This window comes from Histomonas meleagridis (assembly GCF_020186115.1).
Source record: "Histomonas meleagridis strain 2922-C6/04-10x chromosome Unknown contig_68, whole genome shotgun sequence".
In the NCBI taxonomy this organism is placed as follows: domain Eukaryota; phylum Parabasalia; order Tritrichomonadida; family Dientamoebidae; genus Histomonas; species Histomonas meleagridis.
Window position 1 is genome coordinate 1,078,751 of NW_027150909.1, and position 16,557 is coordinate 1,095,307.

Sequence of the window (16,557 nt, forward strand, 5' to 3'; positions counted from 1 at the left end):
ATTTGTATGACATTTGTGTATTTCAATAGCCAAAAACAAGTCATCCATTATACAAAAGAAATTTGTGAATGGTTCGACAAAGCTGGAAATCAACTTATAATTATTTTCTAAGAAAAACACCCTATTTAATTGAAAAATACAAAAAAGTTTATTATAAAATTACGCATTCCACTAACGATCAGCGACGTATTGCAGCCAAGGAAGAGGGTCTTCTGCGTCCATATCTTCCTCATTCACCTCACCTTCCTCAATCATTTCGTCTCTTGCGATATGAACTTCTTTAAACAAAGCAGCATGTAAAATAGCCAACACAATATAAAACCAAATTCCTAAGCCATTAAAAATCCACACAGTTAAATAAGCTGATGGAATAATTTTCGGTTTGTCAGAACCGTCGGTTAAACCGTCATAACCGTCAAGTAAGTAATCGCCATAAGAAGCAGCAACGAGTAATTTCGCAACTTGCCTTGACGATGACATAAGCGGTGAATACCAACCAAACCAAGAAACGCCAAAAATTACAAAACCAAGGAAAAATGGCATACATCCAACAATAAATTGTAACAATGTGACAATTGCACTAGAAATCATTCGAACGACAACAAGCGTTGCTGGGCGAAGTTGGAGATATCGAATCAGTAAAATTGATTGAAGAAATGATGCTAATGCTAATATGAAAAGTGGCCATGGTGCAGTATCATGAAGAATTTGCCCTGATGACATATAAATAATCACCGAGGCAAGAGAGATGATATTAAAAAAGTAGTGTTAATGGCTCCCATTTATCAAGTTTCTGTTTAAATATTGTGAATGGGGAAATTCGCTCGTTTACTGCTTTGACCCTGGAAATTTTATACAAGGACAAGATAGAAAGTGATTGGAGTAAGATAGCAACCACAAGAAAGGCTAAAAGGAAGAAATAAAGAATTGATGGAAACAAAGAACTCGCATTATCGGAGTTACGGACAACGCGATCACGGTCAAGGTTCCATAGGATGATTCCTGTTTCTTCAAAATTGTAAAAATTTGAAATAACTCCTGACTCGATTATTTGCCCATATTTTGTTGTTTCAATTGCATAGTAAACCGAAAGACGAACTAATGAAAAGTTTGAAAGGTAAGGTTCGATAATTTCATTTGCAAGAGTTTTGTTATCATCTTCGAAATGGAATGAAAGTTCTTCCCCATCAAGTGTTAAGAAATAAAGTGTGAGATCAGTTGTTCTATCAATTTTGTAGGAACAAGCAAAATCAGTATCAAAAGCAAAAAACTTGTATAGCGATGAATTAAAAACAAATCTGAAATCTGGCTTGGTAAAAATCCTCTTGTCACCAAGCGAATCAACTTGATCATCTGTGTAAACATCATATCCTTCGAGAAAGAAAATATTAACAGCTTTTCCAAAATATTGGAAAAAAATTAAAGTTGTGTTTTGAACAGTAATAGCTAATAAGAAAAATAATGCAAAGATAATGATTTCAACAAAGCATAGCCATGGGGGTTGGTAATACTTAACCCAAACTGAAAATACTTTTGATGGTTTTGGATGAGGTTTCGCAGCTGGGTGATGCTTAAACACAAAGTGGGGGTTACGGGTAGCTTGGAAAGCAAGTCCGCCAAATGCATTCGGTCTTGTTTGAGGAACTTTTTTTGCTTTCCTCCCCATCTAGCCACTTTTTCGTTGCTGTAATAAAAAGTGTCGCGTATAACCTCTTTTTCGATCGAAGTCGAACATCAGAAACACAAAGCGCGCAATGGCTTTCGAAAACAATTCAACGAAATCCAAAACGTAATTTGGCAACGAATCGAAACGTTAATAATAATGTAAATGTAAATAATTCACAAAATGAAAATACAAATCAACAAAATTCACAAACGTTAAGTAACTCCAATTTATTTAGTGGTATGAGCATTATGAATAAGCACTAAATAATAATATTAATAAATGTTTTATTTTATATATTTTTTTCTCAGTTATAAACACTTTTCAATAATTCCAATTAAGTTACGTATTCAACAAATGTTTTAAATTTTAATATAATGCATGAACTGCACAACACAGAAACAATTTGAATTACTTGGAAAATTTTAAAATATATAATTTTTACTTCATATTATCTAAATAAATAATCAGATGAATATTCTATATCCAAAATAATTCCATCACCATAATCAGTTATTGGGAAATAGTTTTGAGTTTTTGAAGAATCTTCTGAATCTGAGAAAATATTCTCTAAAGGTTCAGTGTATGGACCTCTTATCTTTATAGTGTTTTCTTTTGAGTCATTTTTAGTTATCGAATTCAAAAATGAGGATTTTCCAGTTTGATATGGGCCTTAAATTATTATCACTTTAATTCCTTTGGGGTAATTCTTCAGATGTTCATCCATTATATGATCTTGGAGCAGCATTTCAAAAAATGTGAAAAATCCAAAATTTGCCAATACGAAAAGCAAACATACTTTGTCAATTTCCAAAGTCAAAAACATTAAACTTTTATGAATCCATATTTTATAATGGTTTTATTTATAAAATTCCATGTTATTTATAATTTTTTATAAAGCGAATTTATTGTCTTCTTCGAAATCTGTTGCAAATGGATCCTCTTTAACATTAGATATTTTCATTATTGCTTCCAATGTTTCAGTATTAGTAAATTCATTTTGCTCTTCAAAACTTTTTGTTATTTCTTCATTGTTAAATTTTTTATTCTTGATTTTAATTATTAAAATTATAAGTAAAATGATGATAATAATTGCAGCAATTACTGTGCAAATCGATATGATAAGTGTTTTGTTATTATTATTATTATTTGGAATTGTTTCTGATTGAATTAAAATTGAAAAGAAATTGGAATAAAAACTAAGATAATATGAATACATAACAATTGTATAATCATAATATATTATTAATGTCGGAATGTAAATATTATCTGTGGATCCAAATGAAACTAAAAATGAATTCGAAATTAAAGTGTAAATTGAATTTGTTTTTGTTAGTATTAATGTAAATGTTAATGAAAATGTTTCTGTAACATTTATATTACTAGAAACAGATAAAGTGATGTTGGCATCGTATGATGTGAATGTGGTTGTATTTGCGTATGTCATTGATTTTGTGAATGTATTAGAGAATGAGTGCGATGATGCGAATGAATTCGTGGGCAATGGACGACACCCTTCAATAGTTGTACCTCGTGAAACATTTAATGTCCCAAATGTGTTTGATTCATATGCATTTGATGTAATTACAATAGTTTCAACTGACTCAAATGAATTTAAACTGATATTTGGTTCTGTTTCACCATAATAATAAATGCATTTGAGATTATTACACCCTGAAAATGCTAATTCGCCAATTGTTTCAACGCCTTCTTCAATATTAATTGCAAACAAATTAGAACATGAGTAAAATGTCATTGTTCCAATTGTTTTAATTGTTCTTGGAATTGTAATATTTCGTAATGAAGTACATGTTGAAAATGCTAATTCTCCAATTTCTTCAACGCCTTCTTCAATATTAACTGTGGTCAAATTAGAACATAAATAAAATGCTCTTGTTCTAATCGTTTTAATAGTATTTGGAATTGTAATATTTCGTATTGAAGATCCTTCAAATGCTGATGATTGAATTGTTGTCACAGTGTTTGGAATTGATATTGTTTCTTTACCATTTGGATAACAATGAAGTTCTGTGATGTTTTTGTTATAAAGAATTCCATCATTATCATAATTAGAATATTTCGAATTATTTAATGATACGATTATCATTCGAAGTTTTATACATCCTGAAAATGATGTGTTAGAAATTATTATAATTGAATTTGGAATTGTAATATTTGGTAATGAAATACATGATCGAAATGCAGAATCACAAATTTCTTCAACTCCTTCTTCAATAGTAATTGACGTCAAATTATAACATTCTCGAAATGTATAACTACGAATTGTTTTAACTGTATTTGGAATTGTAATATTTTGCAATGAAATACATGAACGAAATGCTGATTCACCAATTGATGTGACGTTATTAATTGTAATATCTTGCAATGAAATACATGAACGAAATGCTGATTCACCAATTGATGTGACGTTATTAATTGTAATATTTTGCAATGAAATACATGAACGAAATGCTGATTCACCAATTGATGTGACGTTATTAATTGTAATATTTTGCAATGAAATACATGAACGAAATGCTGATTCACCAATTGATGTGACGTTATTAATTGTAATATCTTGCAATGAAATACATGAACGAAATGCTGATTCACCAATTGATGTGACGTTATTAATTGTAATATTTTGCAATGAAATACATGAACGAAATGCTGATTCACCAATTGATGTGACGTTATTAATTGTAATATTTTGCAATGAAATACATGAACGAAATGCTGATTCACCAATTGATGTGACGTTATTAATTGTAATATCTTGCAGTGATGTACATGAATGAAATGCTGATTCACCAATTGATGTGACTGTATTTGATATTGTAATATTTTGTAATAAAGAATATGATTCAAATGCTTCATATGGAATATAACTAACTCCATCTTGTATAATAACATTAATAGCTCTTTCTTTGAATTCTTTATTGTTAAAATCGAGATCAGTAGAAATTGTTAATGTTTGAGTTGTTTCATCAAAACTGAGTTGGAATGTATTATGAACAAAAAATATTAAAAATATGAATGAAAATAATTTGTTTTTATTTTTATATTTGATTTGAAGTTTTTTTGGGAAAAATTCTTGAAATGAATGAAATTTTTTTATATCAATAAAATATAAGAGGTTTATATCATCTAAAATAGTTCTATAATGTAATAAAATATTAAAGTTTATGTGTATATTTGAAATAAAATGGTTAAAGCAAAAAAAATATTTGAAAAATGTTAAAAATAGTTCCATAAAATCAGTAAAAATATGATATATAAGACATGCACATATTACATAATTGAACAAATTGTAATTAATATTTAAAGGCCGATAAATTTTTGTATTAAATTTAATCCATAAGAATTTTTTTTTTCTCAATTTATTAATTGATGATATCATAATATTGCATCCAATGTATATTACATTTAAAATGATCTGAGACAGCAGCATTAAGATATTGTTTTCAAAATGATTTTTTCAAGTTTAATTGAGTTAAACAATAAAAAATAAACGTGTCAATTTTGAGTGAAATTACTTTTCACAACCGAAAAGTCAATTTATTTCTTCACAAAAAGTCATCCAGAAAAGTGTCTATCGAGGAAGTTTTTGACAGAAAAAGTGAAGATGCACTTTTGCTTACTTGGCATGCATCTAACGTTCTCCTATGATCATGAAATCAGATCAAATCCCTTGAAAAACAATAATGTCTCATGGGAGTTACTCTTGTTACATTTAACTTTGAATCAAAATTATTAAAATTTTTTTCATTTATTATTTATTTATTTATTTACTTGTTCCTTTTCCTTTTCTCTTCAAGAATCAAACGATATTCACGATCCAGCGTTGTTTCTTCATCTTCATATTTCTGAATTTCGTGTTGAATCGTTTCGAGACGAATTTTTAATGTCTTTTCTTCGAATTCTTGAATCTGTTGGTAAATTTCTTCTTTAACATGTAATTCGTTGACTTGTTGATTTAATTCGTTAAGTCGTACATTTAGTTCTTTATATTTTTCGTTATATTTATGTGACTTATGTTGATAACTGTTACGTTTCTTCGTGACTTCTTCTTCAATTTCTTTAATGTTAACTTCTTTCGAGAATTTTCCTTCGTTTCCTTCTTGTTCGTATATTTCTTTCCATTTGGATTCAAAATCTTCAATGTTCGGATACATTCCTTGAATTTCTTCATTAATTAATGTTTCAGCTTCAAAAAGTAATTCTTTAGTAATGTTAATATCTTCAGAATAAAATTTGAATTTGTTTTGTTCAACGTTTTCTTTCTTCGGATGTTTAATCGCATCTTTCGACGACAGATAAAGAATTTCTTTGTTAATCATTTCTTCAATGATATCATTCGAGTCATTTAATAATGAAAGATTCACTGGAAATGGATTCGGAAGATTTCGTTGAATAATTTCACTTTCGTTTTGTTTATCATTATTAATATCATCGAAATATTCATTGTTCATGAAATTACTTTTGTTATCATTAAAATGTTGACGATTTCGATATAAAAGTGAAAGTGAATGAGGCTGCTCAAAGATATCATGATTTTGGATGTGTCGAAGTGATTCAATGTTCTTAAGTTCTTGTTCATTAATTTGTGGCAATGGTAATATAAGTTCGGCATGTTTGGTGTCGATCGGTAATTTCATTTTCGTTTTCTCTTTCGCTAATTCTGCCTTAAGTTGCGTAATTGTAACTTCTTTCCGTTGTTTCTTCTCTTGAATCTTGTTCTTAATGCGTCGAATTCGTTGAAGTTTCGCTATTTTGTCATCTTCTTTAGTATCAAATTTGACATTCTTCGCTTTGTGCGTGGTAATGACATCAATTTCAAACTCTTCATCTTCCCATTCATTTTTCTCTTCAATAATAATCCCTGCTGCCTCTTGCTCTCGTTTCTTCTTTAATGATGTAATCTTACGTAATACTTCTAATTGACGTTCACGAGCTTTACGACGCGCTTTCTTACCTTGCGTATTGGCAAGACGTGCCCGAGCTTCGGCTAACATTTCTTTCTCATCTTGATCTAATTCAATAGGATCTGGATCTGCTTTAAGTGTTTCATAATTGGGCATCATTTCATGAGCAACTGCTGAGTCATTATCTTCATAATGTGGTGTAGAAGTGGCTTTATCAACTAATTCACGATAACGTTCTAAACATTGATACGCTGAACGACCAAAATATTGTGATATAGTACGCCATTGCATGGGCATTAAACGTGACAAATGTAACAATTTTTCATCTTCACGTTGTGTCCATGGAGTTTTACGTAAAGTTGGATCTAAATATTCTTCCCACCGAGCTTTAACTTGCGCTGGTGACTTACGTGGTAAAAGAGATGCAATACGTAACCATTGATTACCTCCATATTTCATATATGCTGCTAATAGAACTTGATCTTCAACATTAGTCCAAACACCTCCTCGAATAAATATTTTCATATTATTGTTTTAATTATTTTTAAATTTAATTTTTTTTTTTAATAATATTTCATGTCACATGTCTATAAACAAAACATGTGAAGTCATTTAACGTCTTTACAAAAAAAAAAAACTAAAATTATTAAAAATTTATTTAAAAAAAACTTATGTTAAAATTATTATTTTATTTAATCGTTATTTTATATCATTGTGCGAAGGATATTTATAGCTTCTTCTTCATTATTCTGACTTATTATTAAAACTTGTGCTATCTCAAAAAAATTTAATTTTCCACCAAATTCTTTCATACAGTTAGGGATCAAAACGTGTCCCAGGAATCAAAGTGGTCGCATACGTTAAAATACGTCAATAAATAATCTTCAATAAAACCTCATTTTCCACAATGTCAACATTAACACCAGATATGCCCACAAGATCCAAAACCTTTAGGTCGACATAGAGCATTAGATGAAGATAAAGAAGAAATAATTGTTCAAGCAATTATTGATTCATTCAATAAAAATCATGCAATGACCCAAAGGCAGATATTATATTTTATCAAAAAAATATTTGATTTATCTTTAACAAAGGGATGGATAAATCAATTTTATCTTCGAAATATAGATAAAATCAAAAAATGTGCATCACTTCCTCAAGAAGACACAAGAATGACAGTTCCTGAAGGGCATTTAAGAGAACACTTTCAATACATGCATAAACATGTGGATGGAAGGTTAACAGAATTAGTTTTTAATTTAGATGAAGTAGGAATATCATCTTGGGAAGATTGAAAACCGAAGAAAGTTTTTGTTGATGCTAAAATTAACTCAAACAATGTTCATCATTATTCAACAAGAAAAGTAACTCATATGACACTCCTTACATGTGTTTCAGCAGCAGGTGATGCTCTTACTCCCATATTAATAACCAAACATATATATAGTGATGATTTATGGATAAACGGTTTACGACAAGATGAATATGTAATGATCTGTATTCGAAATTCACCTTACGTTGATTCTGAGTTATTTAATGAATATATTAATGATGTATTGATTCCATATGTCAAATGTGTAGAAGAAAAATATGAAGTTAAAGAGTATGAAGCAATTTTATTAATGGATTCATTTGGTGCGCATTGTAACTTTGATATTCTAAAAGTTCTAGGAGAAAATAAAATTATTGTTTTATGTTTTCCTTCCCATACCACAAGCATTTGATTTGTCATTATTTGGCGTTTTTACAAAATCAAAAATACTGTTGAAGATGAAGAAAGCCAAAAAATGGTAGAAAATGCAATTATTGTCATATTAAAGGCATACGAGCAGACCACAACATCATTTAACATTCGTGGGGCTTTCAGAAGGGCAGGAATAAGTACTAAAACTGTTGCTGGTAAGAGAGTTGTCGAATTTGTTGCCAAAGAGCTGGTTTCGAATCCGGGTTTTCATGAACTTTGGAATTTTAATATAAATATCGATGAAGTCAAAAAGAATAGGCAACACAAATTCGGCATCGTGAATTCTGAATACCTTCCACCTGGTTGTACTTTAATTAGCAACGAAACTCCAAAATATGAAGATGAAGATGAAATAAATCAACTTTTGCAATAAAAATTAAATTGCACTTTTTTTCTTATCTATATGAGATATCATAGTTCAAATGAATATTTATACTCAAAAGAATAATTTAAATTATTTTTATAAATATAAATTATTAAAACCAATAAATAAATGAGATATTTATGTTTGTTTCAAAAATTTCTGACATCTAAGTGTAAACGTATGGGACAACTTTAATTCATGGGACACGTTTAAATCCCTAACTGTAATTCTTGAACCAATGAAGTGTAGTTCCTACACTAACTGTCAAAAATAACATCTCATGTTCTGCGATTAAATTGTACAAATTCCTAATATGTATGTTAGATGAAAATTATCACGAGGAATATTAAAACAATCATCCTTCATTTTTCAGAATTTTATTTATTTATTAATTTTTTTTTTCGTTAAAGAATACGTTATATAATATACATATTTCTTTTTTACGTATAAAGATTAAGACTATATGATGCCTGAAACATGGAAATTATCTAAATGTTTGGAGTTATTTTCATTTTTTTTAATCCAATTTAAAAATGTCAATTTGATATTTCTTTCGATTATGTACTCAAATGTAACATGGTGAAATTATCGTCACTTACTTAAGTTTTAAACCGTTCTCTGTTATATCTTCTTGACTTTAAACACTTAAATCTCATTATTCAACACGTAATGTTATACTTATTCACATATATTTGAAACAACTTATACACAATTAAACTCTTTAAATTTACAATTAATTATTTTTTTTTTATTACGCAAATTTTCTTAATATTAAATCCATTTATCTTCCTCGTCATTTATCAATTGTCTCACGTCCTGATTTATTACCTCGACTTTAGTTTCAGTATTTGAAGAAGTCGCAATACCATTTTCACTTCTTTCCTCTATTGGCTTATTGCTTTTACTGCGCTTGACTATAAAAATAACAATACCAATGGTAAGTAATACGACAGCGATCGAAGCGCATACAATTGCAATGATTGCTTCGTTCGATATTCCATTCTTAGCTTGTAATGTTGTGGAAATTAATGTAATGAAGTTGTTGGGAAAACTTATGTAGAATGTGTATGTTATCATTGTGTATTCATAGTAAACAAAATCTGTTGTGATGTAAACGTATTCAGAAACAATCATAGTCATCGTGAATGAGTTCAATAGTGACGGGACGCGCGATAATGTATGTGTAAGAGTAAGTGCGAAAGTGATGTTGGCATCGTATGATGTGAATGTGGTTGATTTGGTAAATGTATTTGTATTTGTGAATGTGTTTGTATTTATGTAAGTCATTGATTTTGTGAATGTATTAGAGAATGAGTGCGATGATGTGAATGAATTCGTGGGCCATGGACGACACCCTTCAATAGTTGTACCTCGTGAAACATTTAATGTCCCAAATGTGTTTGATTCATATGCATTTGATGTAATTACAATAGCTTCAACTGAATCAAATGAATTTAAACTGATATTTGGTTCTGTTTCACCATAATAATAAATGCATTTGAGTTTATTACACTTTGAAAATGCTAATTCGCCAATTGTTTCAACGCCTTCTTCAATATTAACTGTAATCATATTAGAACATAAATAAAATGCTCTTGATTCAATTGTTTTAATTGTTCTTGGAATTGTGATATTTTGTAATGAAGTACATGATTCAAATGCCATTGTTCCAATTGTTTCAACGCCTTCTTCAATATTAACTGTAATTAAATTAGAAGATGTGTAAAATGCCATTGTTCCAATTGTTTTAATTGTATTTGGAATTGTAATATTTTGTAATGAAGTACATGTTGAAAATGCTAATTCTCCAATTTCTTCAACGCCTTCTTCAATATTAACTGTAATCAAATTAGAACATAAATAAAATGCTCTTGTTCTAATCGTTTTAATAGTATTTGGAATTGTAATATTTCGTATTGAAGATCCTTCAAATGCTGATGATTGAATTGTTGTCACAGTGTTTGGAATTGATATTGTTTCTTTACCATTTGGATAACAATGAAGTTCTGTGATGTTTTTGTTATAAAGAATTCCATCATTATCATAATTAGAATATTTCGAATTATTTAATGATACGATTATCATTCGAAGTTTTATACATCCTGAAAATGATGTGTTAGAAATTATTATAATTGAATTTGGAATTGTAATATTTGGTAATGAAATACATGATCGAAATGCAGAATCACAAATTTCTTCAACTCCTTCTTCAATAGTAATTGACGTCAAATTATAACATTCTCGAAATGTATAACTACGAATTGTTTTAACTGTATTTGGAATTGTAATATTTTGTAATGAAATACATGAACGAAATGCTGATTCACCAATTGATGTGACTGTATTTGATATTGTAATATTTTGTAATAAAGAATATGATTCAAATGCTTCATATGGAATATAACTAACTCCATCTTGTATAATAACATTAATAGCTCTTTCTTTGAATTCTTTATTGTTAAAATCAACATTATTAGAAATTGTTAATGTTTTAGTTGTTTCATCAAAACTGAGTTGGAATGTATTATGAACAAAAAATATTAAAAATATGAATGAAAATAATTTGTTTTTATTTTTATATTTGATTTCAAGTTTTTTATGGCGAAAATATTTATTTAAATTAAACTTGTTTTTGTCAAAAATAAAGAAAACCATAAAAGCATTTAAAATAGATATAGGAAGTAATGAGATATTAAGGCTTCTAAGTAAATTTAAATTGTGATGATGATAATATTCGATGTAATTGAAAAATCTTAAAAATTTTCTTGAAAGATTAATACAAATTTGATTTACCAGATAAAAAGTAAGTTTGGACATTCAGAATTTGGAAAGTTTTTGAATTTAATTTATTTAATAAGAAAAAAGAATCTTTTAAATTATCAACAGATATGATATCGTTGCTTATGATAAATCTCCTATTTGAAAACATTGCGATAATTGTAGACAGCAGCATCTAATAAGTACTATTTTTTATTGAGAAGTTCCTGTGGGATTCTAGATTTTTTCAAAATTTGACTGTTATGAAAAAAAATTTTTAAACGCTAGAATTTCTTAAAGGTACAAATGATCATTTTTCATAAAATTTGATTGGTTTTATCAGAATCACATTCAAAAAGCGTTATCGATACAACCAATTTTTTTTTTTTTTTATCAAAAAGTTTAACATAAAATCTTGTTTTTAGCCGCTGTTAAACTTCGAATCCTTTTTGTTTTTTGAAAAAAATTGTTCCTTGTGAGTTGTTTTGGCACTCATCTCTGACACTCCTTCTAGCGTTAATCAAATTCGTATGCACTATTTCATTTCTTTTGACAAAATCTCCCTTCTCTGATAATTTGATAACAATAATAAAGTCCATAAATTTTACTTCTGATGATGCCTTCCAGAATATGCCAAGGTTTTGCTTTCCACTATAATTTAATTTTCCGTATTCATCTCACTAAATATATAACTGAATATTCAGGTTTTGTTCTCTGATAATGTTTTCACATTTTTTCCCCACAGAATGAAAAATTAAATGAATCATTGAATCTCACAATTTTAGGTACCACATCTGTAAGAATAAATATCAAGTGTTTTTATGGTATTTGAAATCAGGAAAAATTGCCTTTATATTAAGCCTTGTTCCTTTGCAAATTCGCGCGCCATCTTCACCTCGTTTTCGCCTGATATTATTTCGTCAAAAGTAATTTTTTCCGTCACCGTTTTCGTCGTAGTAATCGATATTTTCTTCGATTTCTTCTTTTGAGTTCACGCGTACATTCGACATAATCATAAACTTCTTAAACTCTGTCCGAGTGAGATATCCTTTGTGTCCTTCATCGCACCCATCAAAGAAAATCTTTGCAAGTGGACCGATATTTCCAAAGTTACGTGTATACAATGATATAAATAAATTCCAGAATTCATCGAATGTGATTGTGCCACTTTTGTCAATATCGGCAGCTTCGAAAACATATTTTGCAGAAATTTCCGAACCATATCCCATATATGTATAAAAATGTGTAAATTCTTTTAAGTCTAATGAGCCATTTTTATCAACATCACAATTATTAAATGATGTTTGTGCCAGTGAGAAGAGCTGATCAGGAGTATATTCGTCATCTTCTACCTCTCTTAACAACATGTTCCAAGGAAAGAAGTGAAGTAAATTTGTGTAAACCACTGAAACTGTTTGCCACACAACAACACCCTTTCAAATAACAACTTTTTGAAAACATTTTTCGGAAAAGTTTTTTAACGTTTATATTCAAACTTTATTCTCCAATTTGCATAAATTGGTGTGGAAAGTACCTTTGAATCAAAATAAGTGATAAACATCATTTTTCAATTAAGATAGGATTTGGCAAAAAAAAATCTCTGAAAAAATACGATCAAAATAATCTCAAAAGCTGGTGATTTTTGGATCATATTGTTGAAGGAAATGCTCGGATAAATAAACGGTCAAAAATTGTACGTTAATTGAAAAAAAAATGGATATCAAAGCAATCGTAAATTCAAAAATTACCAATCATTAAAAAACATACCTGCTGTTAATAATTATACCTTCAAGGTAATAATTTACTTGTATACAAAGATGAAGTGAAAAGTTCAAATAATTTTTTCTCAAGGTAAAATTGATTTCAAACCAAAAAAACAACATCACGATAATACCTAATGTACCCACAATAACACCTTTCATTTAAAGAAAAATCCACAAGACAAATTTATGAAAATGGTCTAAATTTAACTTTAATTTAAAAAACCTGTCTTCAGAAATTTTAGAATACCTAATGGAATTTATTACCTACCAATCATATTTTTATTTTAATGATTACAGCTGTTTCAAATCAATTTTTAATTTTAGGCATGATTTCTATACTTTACATCGTATTTGTGTGTTTTACTCGAAGTGCAAATCATATCGTATAACTATCGTCAACTTGGGACGGCCCCCGAAAATTGGCAGTTGATTTGAGTGCTTATTTGTGGGGTGTTTGTTCTCGATATAATTTAAATATATTACGTATCCATGAATCAAAATAAAATATTAAAACTCTAACCCATTTATATACCTGTATGGAGAAAAAATTCGGGATTTCCATGATAGAAAAACTAAATTAATCATTTGGTAAATTTATCTAGAAAAAATCTGAAAAATTATAAAATGATTTCAATGCCTTGGTAAATAATAGTAGATATAGATGACATTAAACTCTAATTATCAACAAAGTCTCACTCTTAACAAAATTTTTGTGAAACTTGCAGAGAACGTTAAATCATTTTAACTTTTTAATTAATTTATATTGGTTGAATCGTGAACGATCAAGTAAAAAAAAAAAAAAAGAAATTTATGAAGCATAAATTTGGAAGAAAATCGGATAATCGCTTAAATCTACCAACTTTTTAAATGACAAATATTCAATACTTTATAAAAGCTTTTTGAATAAAATTACAAAAGCAAGAAATAAAAACATTGGTATTATAATACTTATAAAAATAAATATTTATAAGTCAGAACAATATAACAATAAGAATTAAATTTTTTATTAATATAATTTAACTCTTTAATACATTATAGGGACATCTTGGTGCAGTATGATCTGTTGAATTGCATATGCTACACGCATATTTCTTTCATTTTCGTGTAGCACCAGGTCTTTCAACATTTTGCCTTGGATGAGTAAAATGTGCACCTGGTAAGAGCAGATTGTCTGGAGGTAATATATCTTTGTCATTTTCAGATTCATTACCATGTTCTATAGCATGAAGATCATTTATGGTTTGATCCATAATTTCTCTTATTCGATTCGATCTGTTTGCGTTACTAAAATACTTCTCAAACTTATTAATACATCCATTAAATGACCAGTCATTATTCAAAGCTTTTTCTTTTTTGAATGTTTGAATACTATTTGGTTGATCTGGTTGTTTATCAAAGCTTCTCCGCCATCTATTTGGAATATCGTTTAAAGTTATCAAAGGAAAATCATCCTTTAACATTTGTTCAAGCATCAAATGACGACATGGTAATCCAAACATTTGGTGGTTTTTGCAACAATTGTTTGAAAAATTAATAGAAAGTACCCCTTTTTTTTGTAAATCAATATACTCTGATAGAATTATTGCCTGTGCATAAGAACCAATTTTTTCCATGTCATTAAAATTCATTAACTGCTCAGGTAAGCTAATCTTCTTTTCGTTAATGGATGTTAGTAATAACCTTTCACCCCTAATATATAAAGCTCTAACAAGATTTGATAATGTTTGTAATTTGTGTTCTATTAAGTTTTTCAAAGCACCAAAGAAACCCTCAATTCTATTTGTAGTCACGTTATCACAATGTCCATAAGTAGAAATTATACTGGGAAGCCAGTGCTCCTTTTCTTGTATCAGTTTTTTGAGAAGCCTGGATGATTTTTGGTTTGGATGTTCCTGAATATTTTTCTCACATGCTTCCAAGAATTCTTATTCAGTGATTTCAAGACAACGCATCTTCTGATATAAATCAAACATTTCATTTCCCACCTTCGACTGAATATTACGACCAATATGTACAGCACAAAATATAATCATACAATTTGGAAATACTGTCTTTAAAGCTTGTATTTGCGTTTTGTTTCTGTCACAAATAAACAAACGTATTTCTCCAACTTTTTCTTTAACAATTGTAAAATAATCTACAAAAGCTGATAGTGTTCTCGATGATATAATTGAAAATGAATAAAGTTGACTTCTTGCATTTTCATCTTCAGATAAAATAACCAATAGTGGCATTCCAAAAAAATATGTACAAGAAGTATCATCTATTATACCAATATATTTTGAATAATCCGAATGAGTAATTGGATCGTGAAAAACGTAGCATGACTCCATCTTATTCTTCTTATTTACATTAATTGAATTAGACCAATTTTTCCAATTTTTCATCTCATTGAATAAATTGCTCATTTCATTGTTTTTTAATTCTGCTATTTCTTTGCGCCGAGCAGAATATAGAACGTCTTTTGTACAAGTCAATCTTTCCTGCATTCTTAGTGTATAAGCAGAAACTTCCATTCTTGTAGCATATCTAATCCTCTCCTTTTGAGAAGTTGTTAAATGATTTCTAATGCGATGTTGTACAAGTGCTCCCATTGTGTGCGTGTGTACATTATCACATGAATGGAATGTAGCAATTTTAGTTTGTTGACAATAGTTGAATCTAACACAAGCTTTGCAATTATAAATTGTGGTTCTATGTTGACAACAAAAGATCTGTAGTGAGCGTGAATTTCCTGTTGAGAGAGAAACGAATCGACATTTAAAATGATCTGAAACTTCTCGAACTCTTGCAATAAGTGAAGGAACATCCAGAAATAAAGCACCATCTATATCTTTAAAAGCTGAAAGAAGAGAGGGAGAAGTTTGATAATCGTCATAGTCGTACATTGATGGTATTAGTTCAAATATGCCTACTTAGTTTAATTTTATTCAAAAAGCTTTTATAAAGTATTGAATATTTGTCATTTAAAAAGTTGGTAAATTTAAGCGATTATCCAATATTTTTTGTTTTTTCCTGAGATCTCATAAATTCCATTTTATTTTTCAACATTTCTTTTTGAACTTTTTCCCTAATCTTTTTTTTTTCTTATGTGTTGTGTATATAAAAAATATACTTCCGATTTGATATGCATTAACTTGAATTTCGTTATTATCAACTCTATCCTCATCATAATTACTTTGAATTTCATATGAAATAGGTTAACATTCGAATAAAGATGTGTTGTTCATTAAATTAATTATCGAAGAAATTTTCGTTCTACATGCATTTTCTGATTTAGTCGGTATTTTAATATTTGATGTGTTAATTGTTAATACGAGTTTGGATAATAAACAAAAAAT

The 16,557-nt window shown here is 28.7% G+C and overlaps 5 protein-coding genes across 5 annotated transcripts; all 5 read right to left on the minus strand.

Moving 5' to 3' along the window:
• Positions 1–171: 171 nt before the first annotated feature.
• On the minus strand, positions 172–723 carry GO595_008686 (G-protein-coupled receptor family protein; the record flags this gene model as incomplete). The annotated part of the gene is made up of 1 exon (XM_067922287.1): positions 172–723. One exon carries the CDS (start codon positions 721–723, stop codon positions 172–174), a length of 552 nt encoding a protein of 183 aa, XP_067771452.1.
• A 31-nt stretch (positions 724–754) lies between these two features.
• GO595_008687 (uncharacterized protein) lies at positions 755–1,666 on the minus strand (the record flags this gene model as incomplete). Its single annotated transcript, XM_067922288.1, has 1 exon — positions 755–1,666. One exon carries the CDS (start codon positions 1,664–1,666, stop codon positions 755–757), a length of 912 nt encoding a protein of 303 aa, XP_067771453.1.
• Positions 1,667–5,451: 3,785 nt separating this feature from the next.
• Positions 5,452–7,113, minus strand: GO595_008688 (Myb-like DNA-binding domain containing protein; the record flags this gene model as incomplete). The annotated part of the gene is made up of 1 exon (XM_067922289.1): positions 5,452–7,113. One exon carries the CDS (start codon positions 7,111–7,113, stop codon positions 5,452–5,454), a length of 1,662 nt encoding a protein of 553 aa, XP_067771454.1.
• Positions 7,114–9,467: 2,354 nt separating this feature from the next.
• Positions 9,468–10,430, minus strand: GO595_008689 (leucine-rich repeat domain-containing protein; the record flags this gene model as incomplete). Its single annotated transcript, XM_067922292.1, has 1 exon — positions 9,468–10,430. The coding sequence occupies one exon, from the start codon at positions 10,428–10,430 to the stop codon at positions 9,468–9,470; it is 963 nt and encodes a 320-aa protein (XP_067771455.1).
• Positions 10,431–12,373: 1,943 nt separating this feature from the next.
• On the minus strand, positions 12,374–12,820 carry GO595_008690 (calcium-dependent protein kinase 12; the record flags this gene model as incomplete). Its single annotated transcript, XM_067922293.1, has 1 exon — positions 12,374–12,820. The coding sequence occupies one exon, from the start codon at positions 12,818–12,820 to the stop codon at positions 12,374–12,376; it is 447 nt and encodes a 148-aa protein (XP_067771456.1).
• Positions 12,821–16,557: the final 3,737 nt, after the last annotated feature.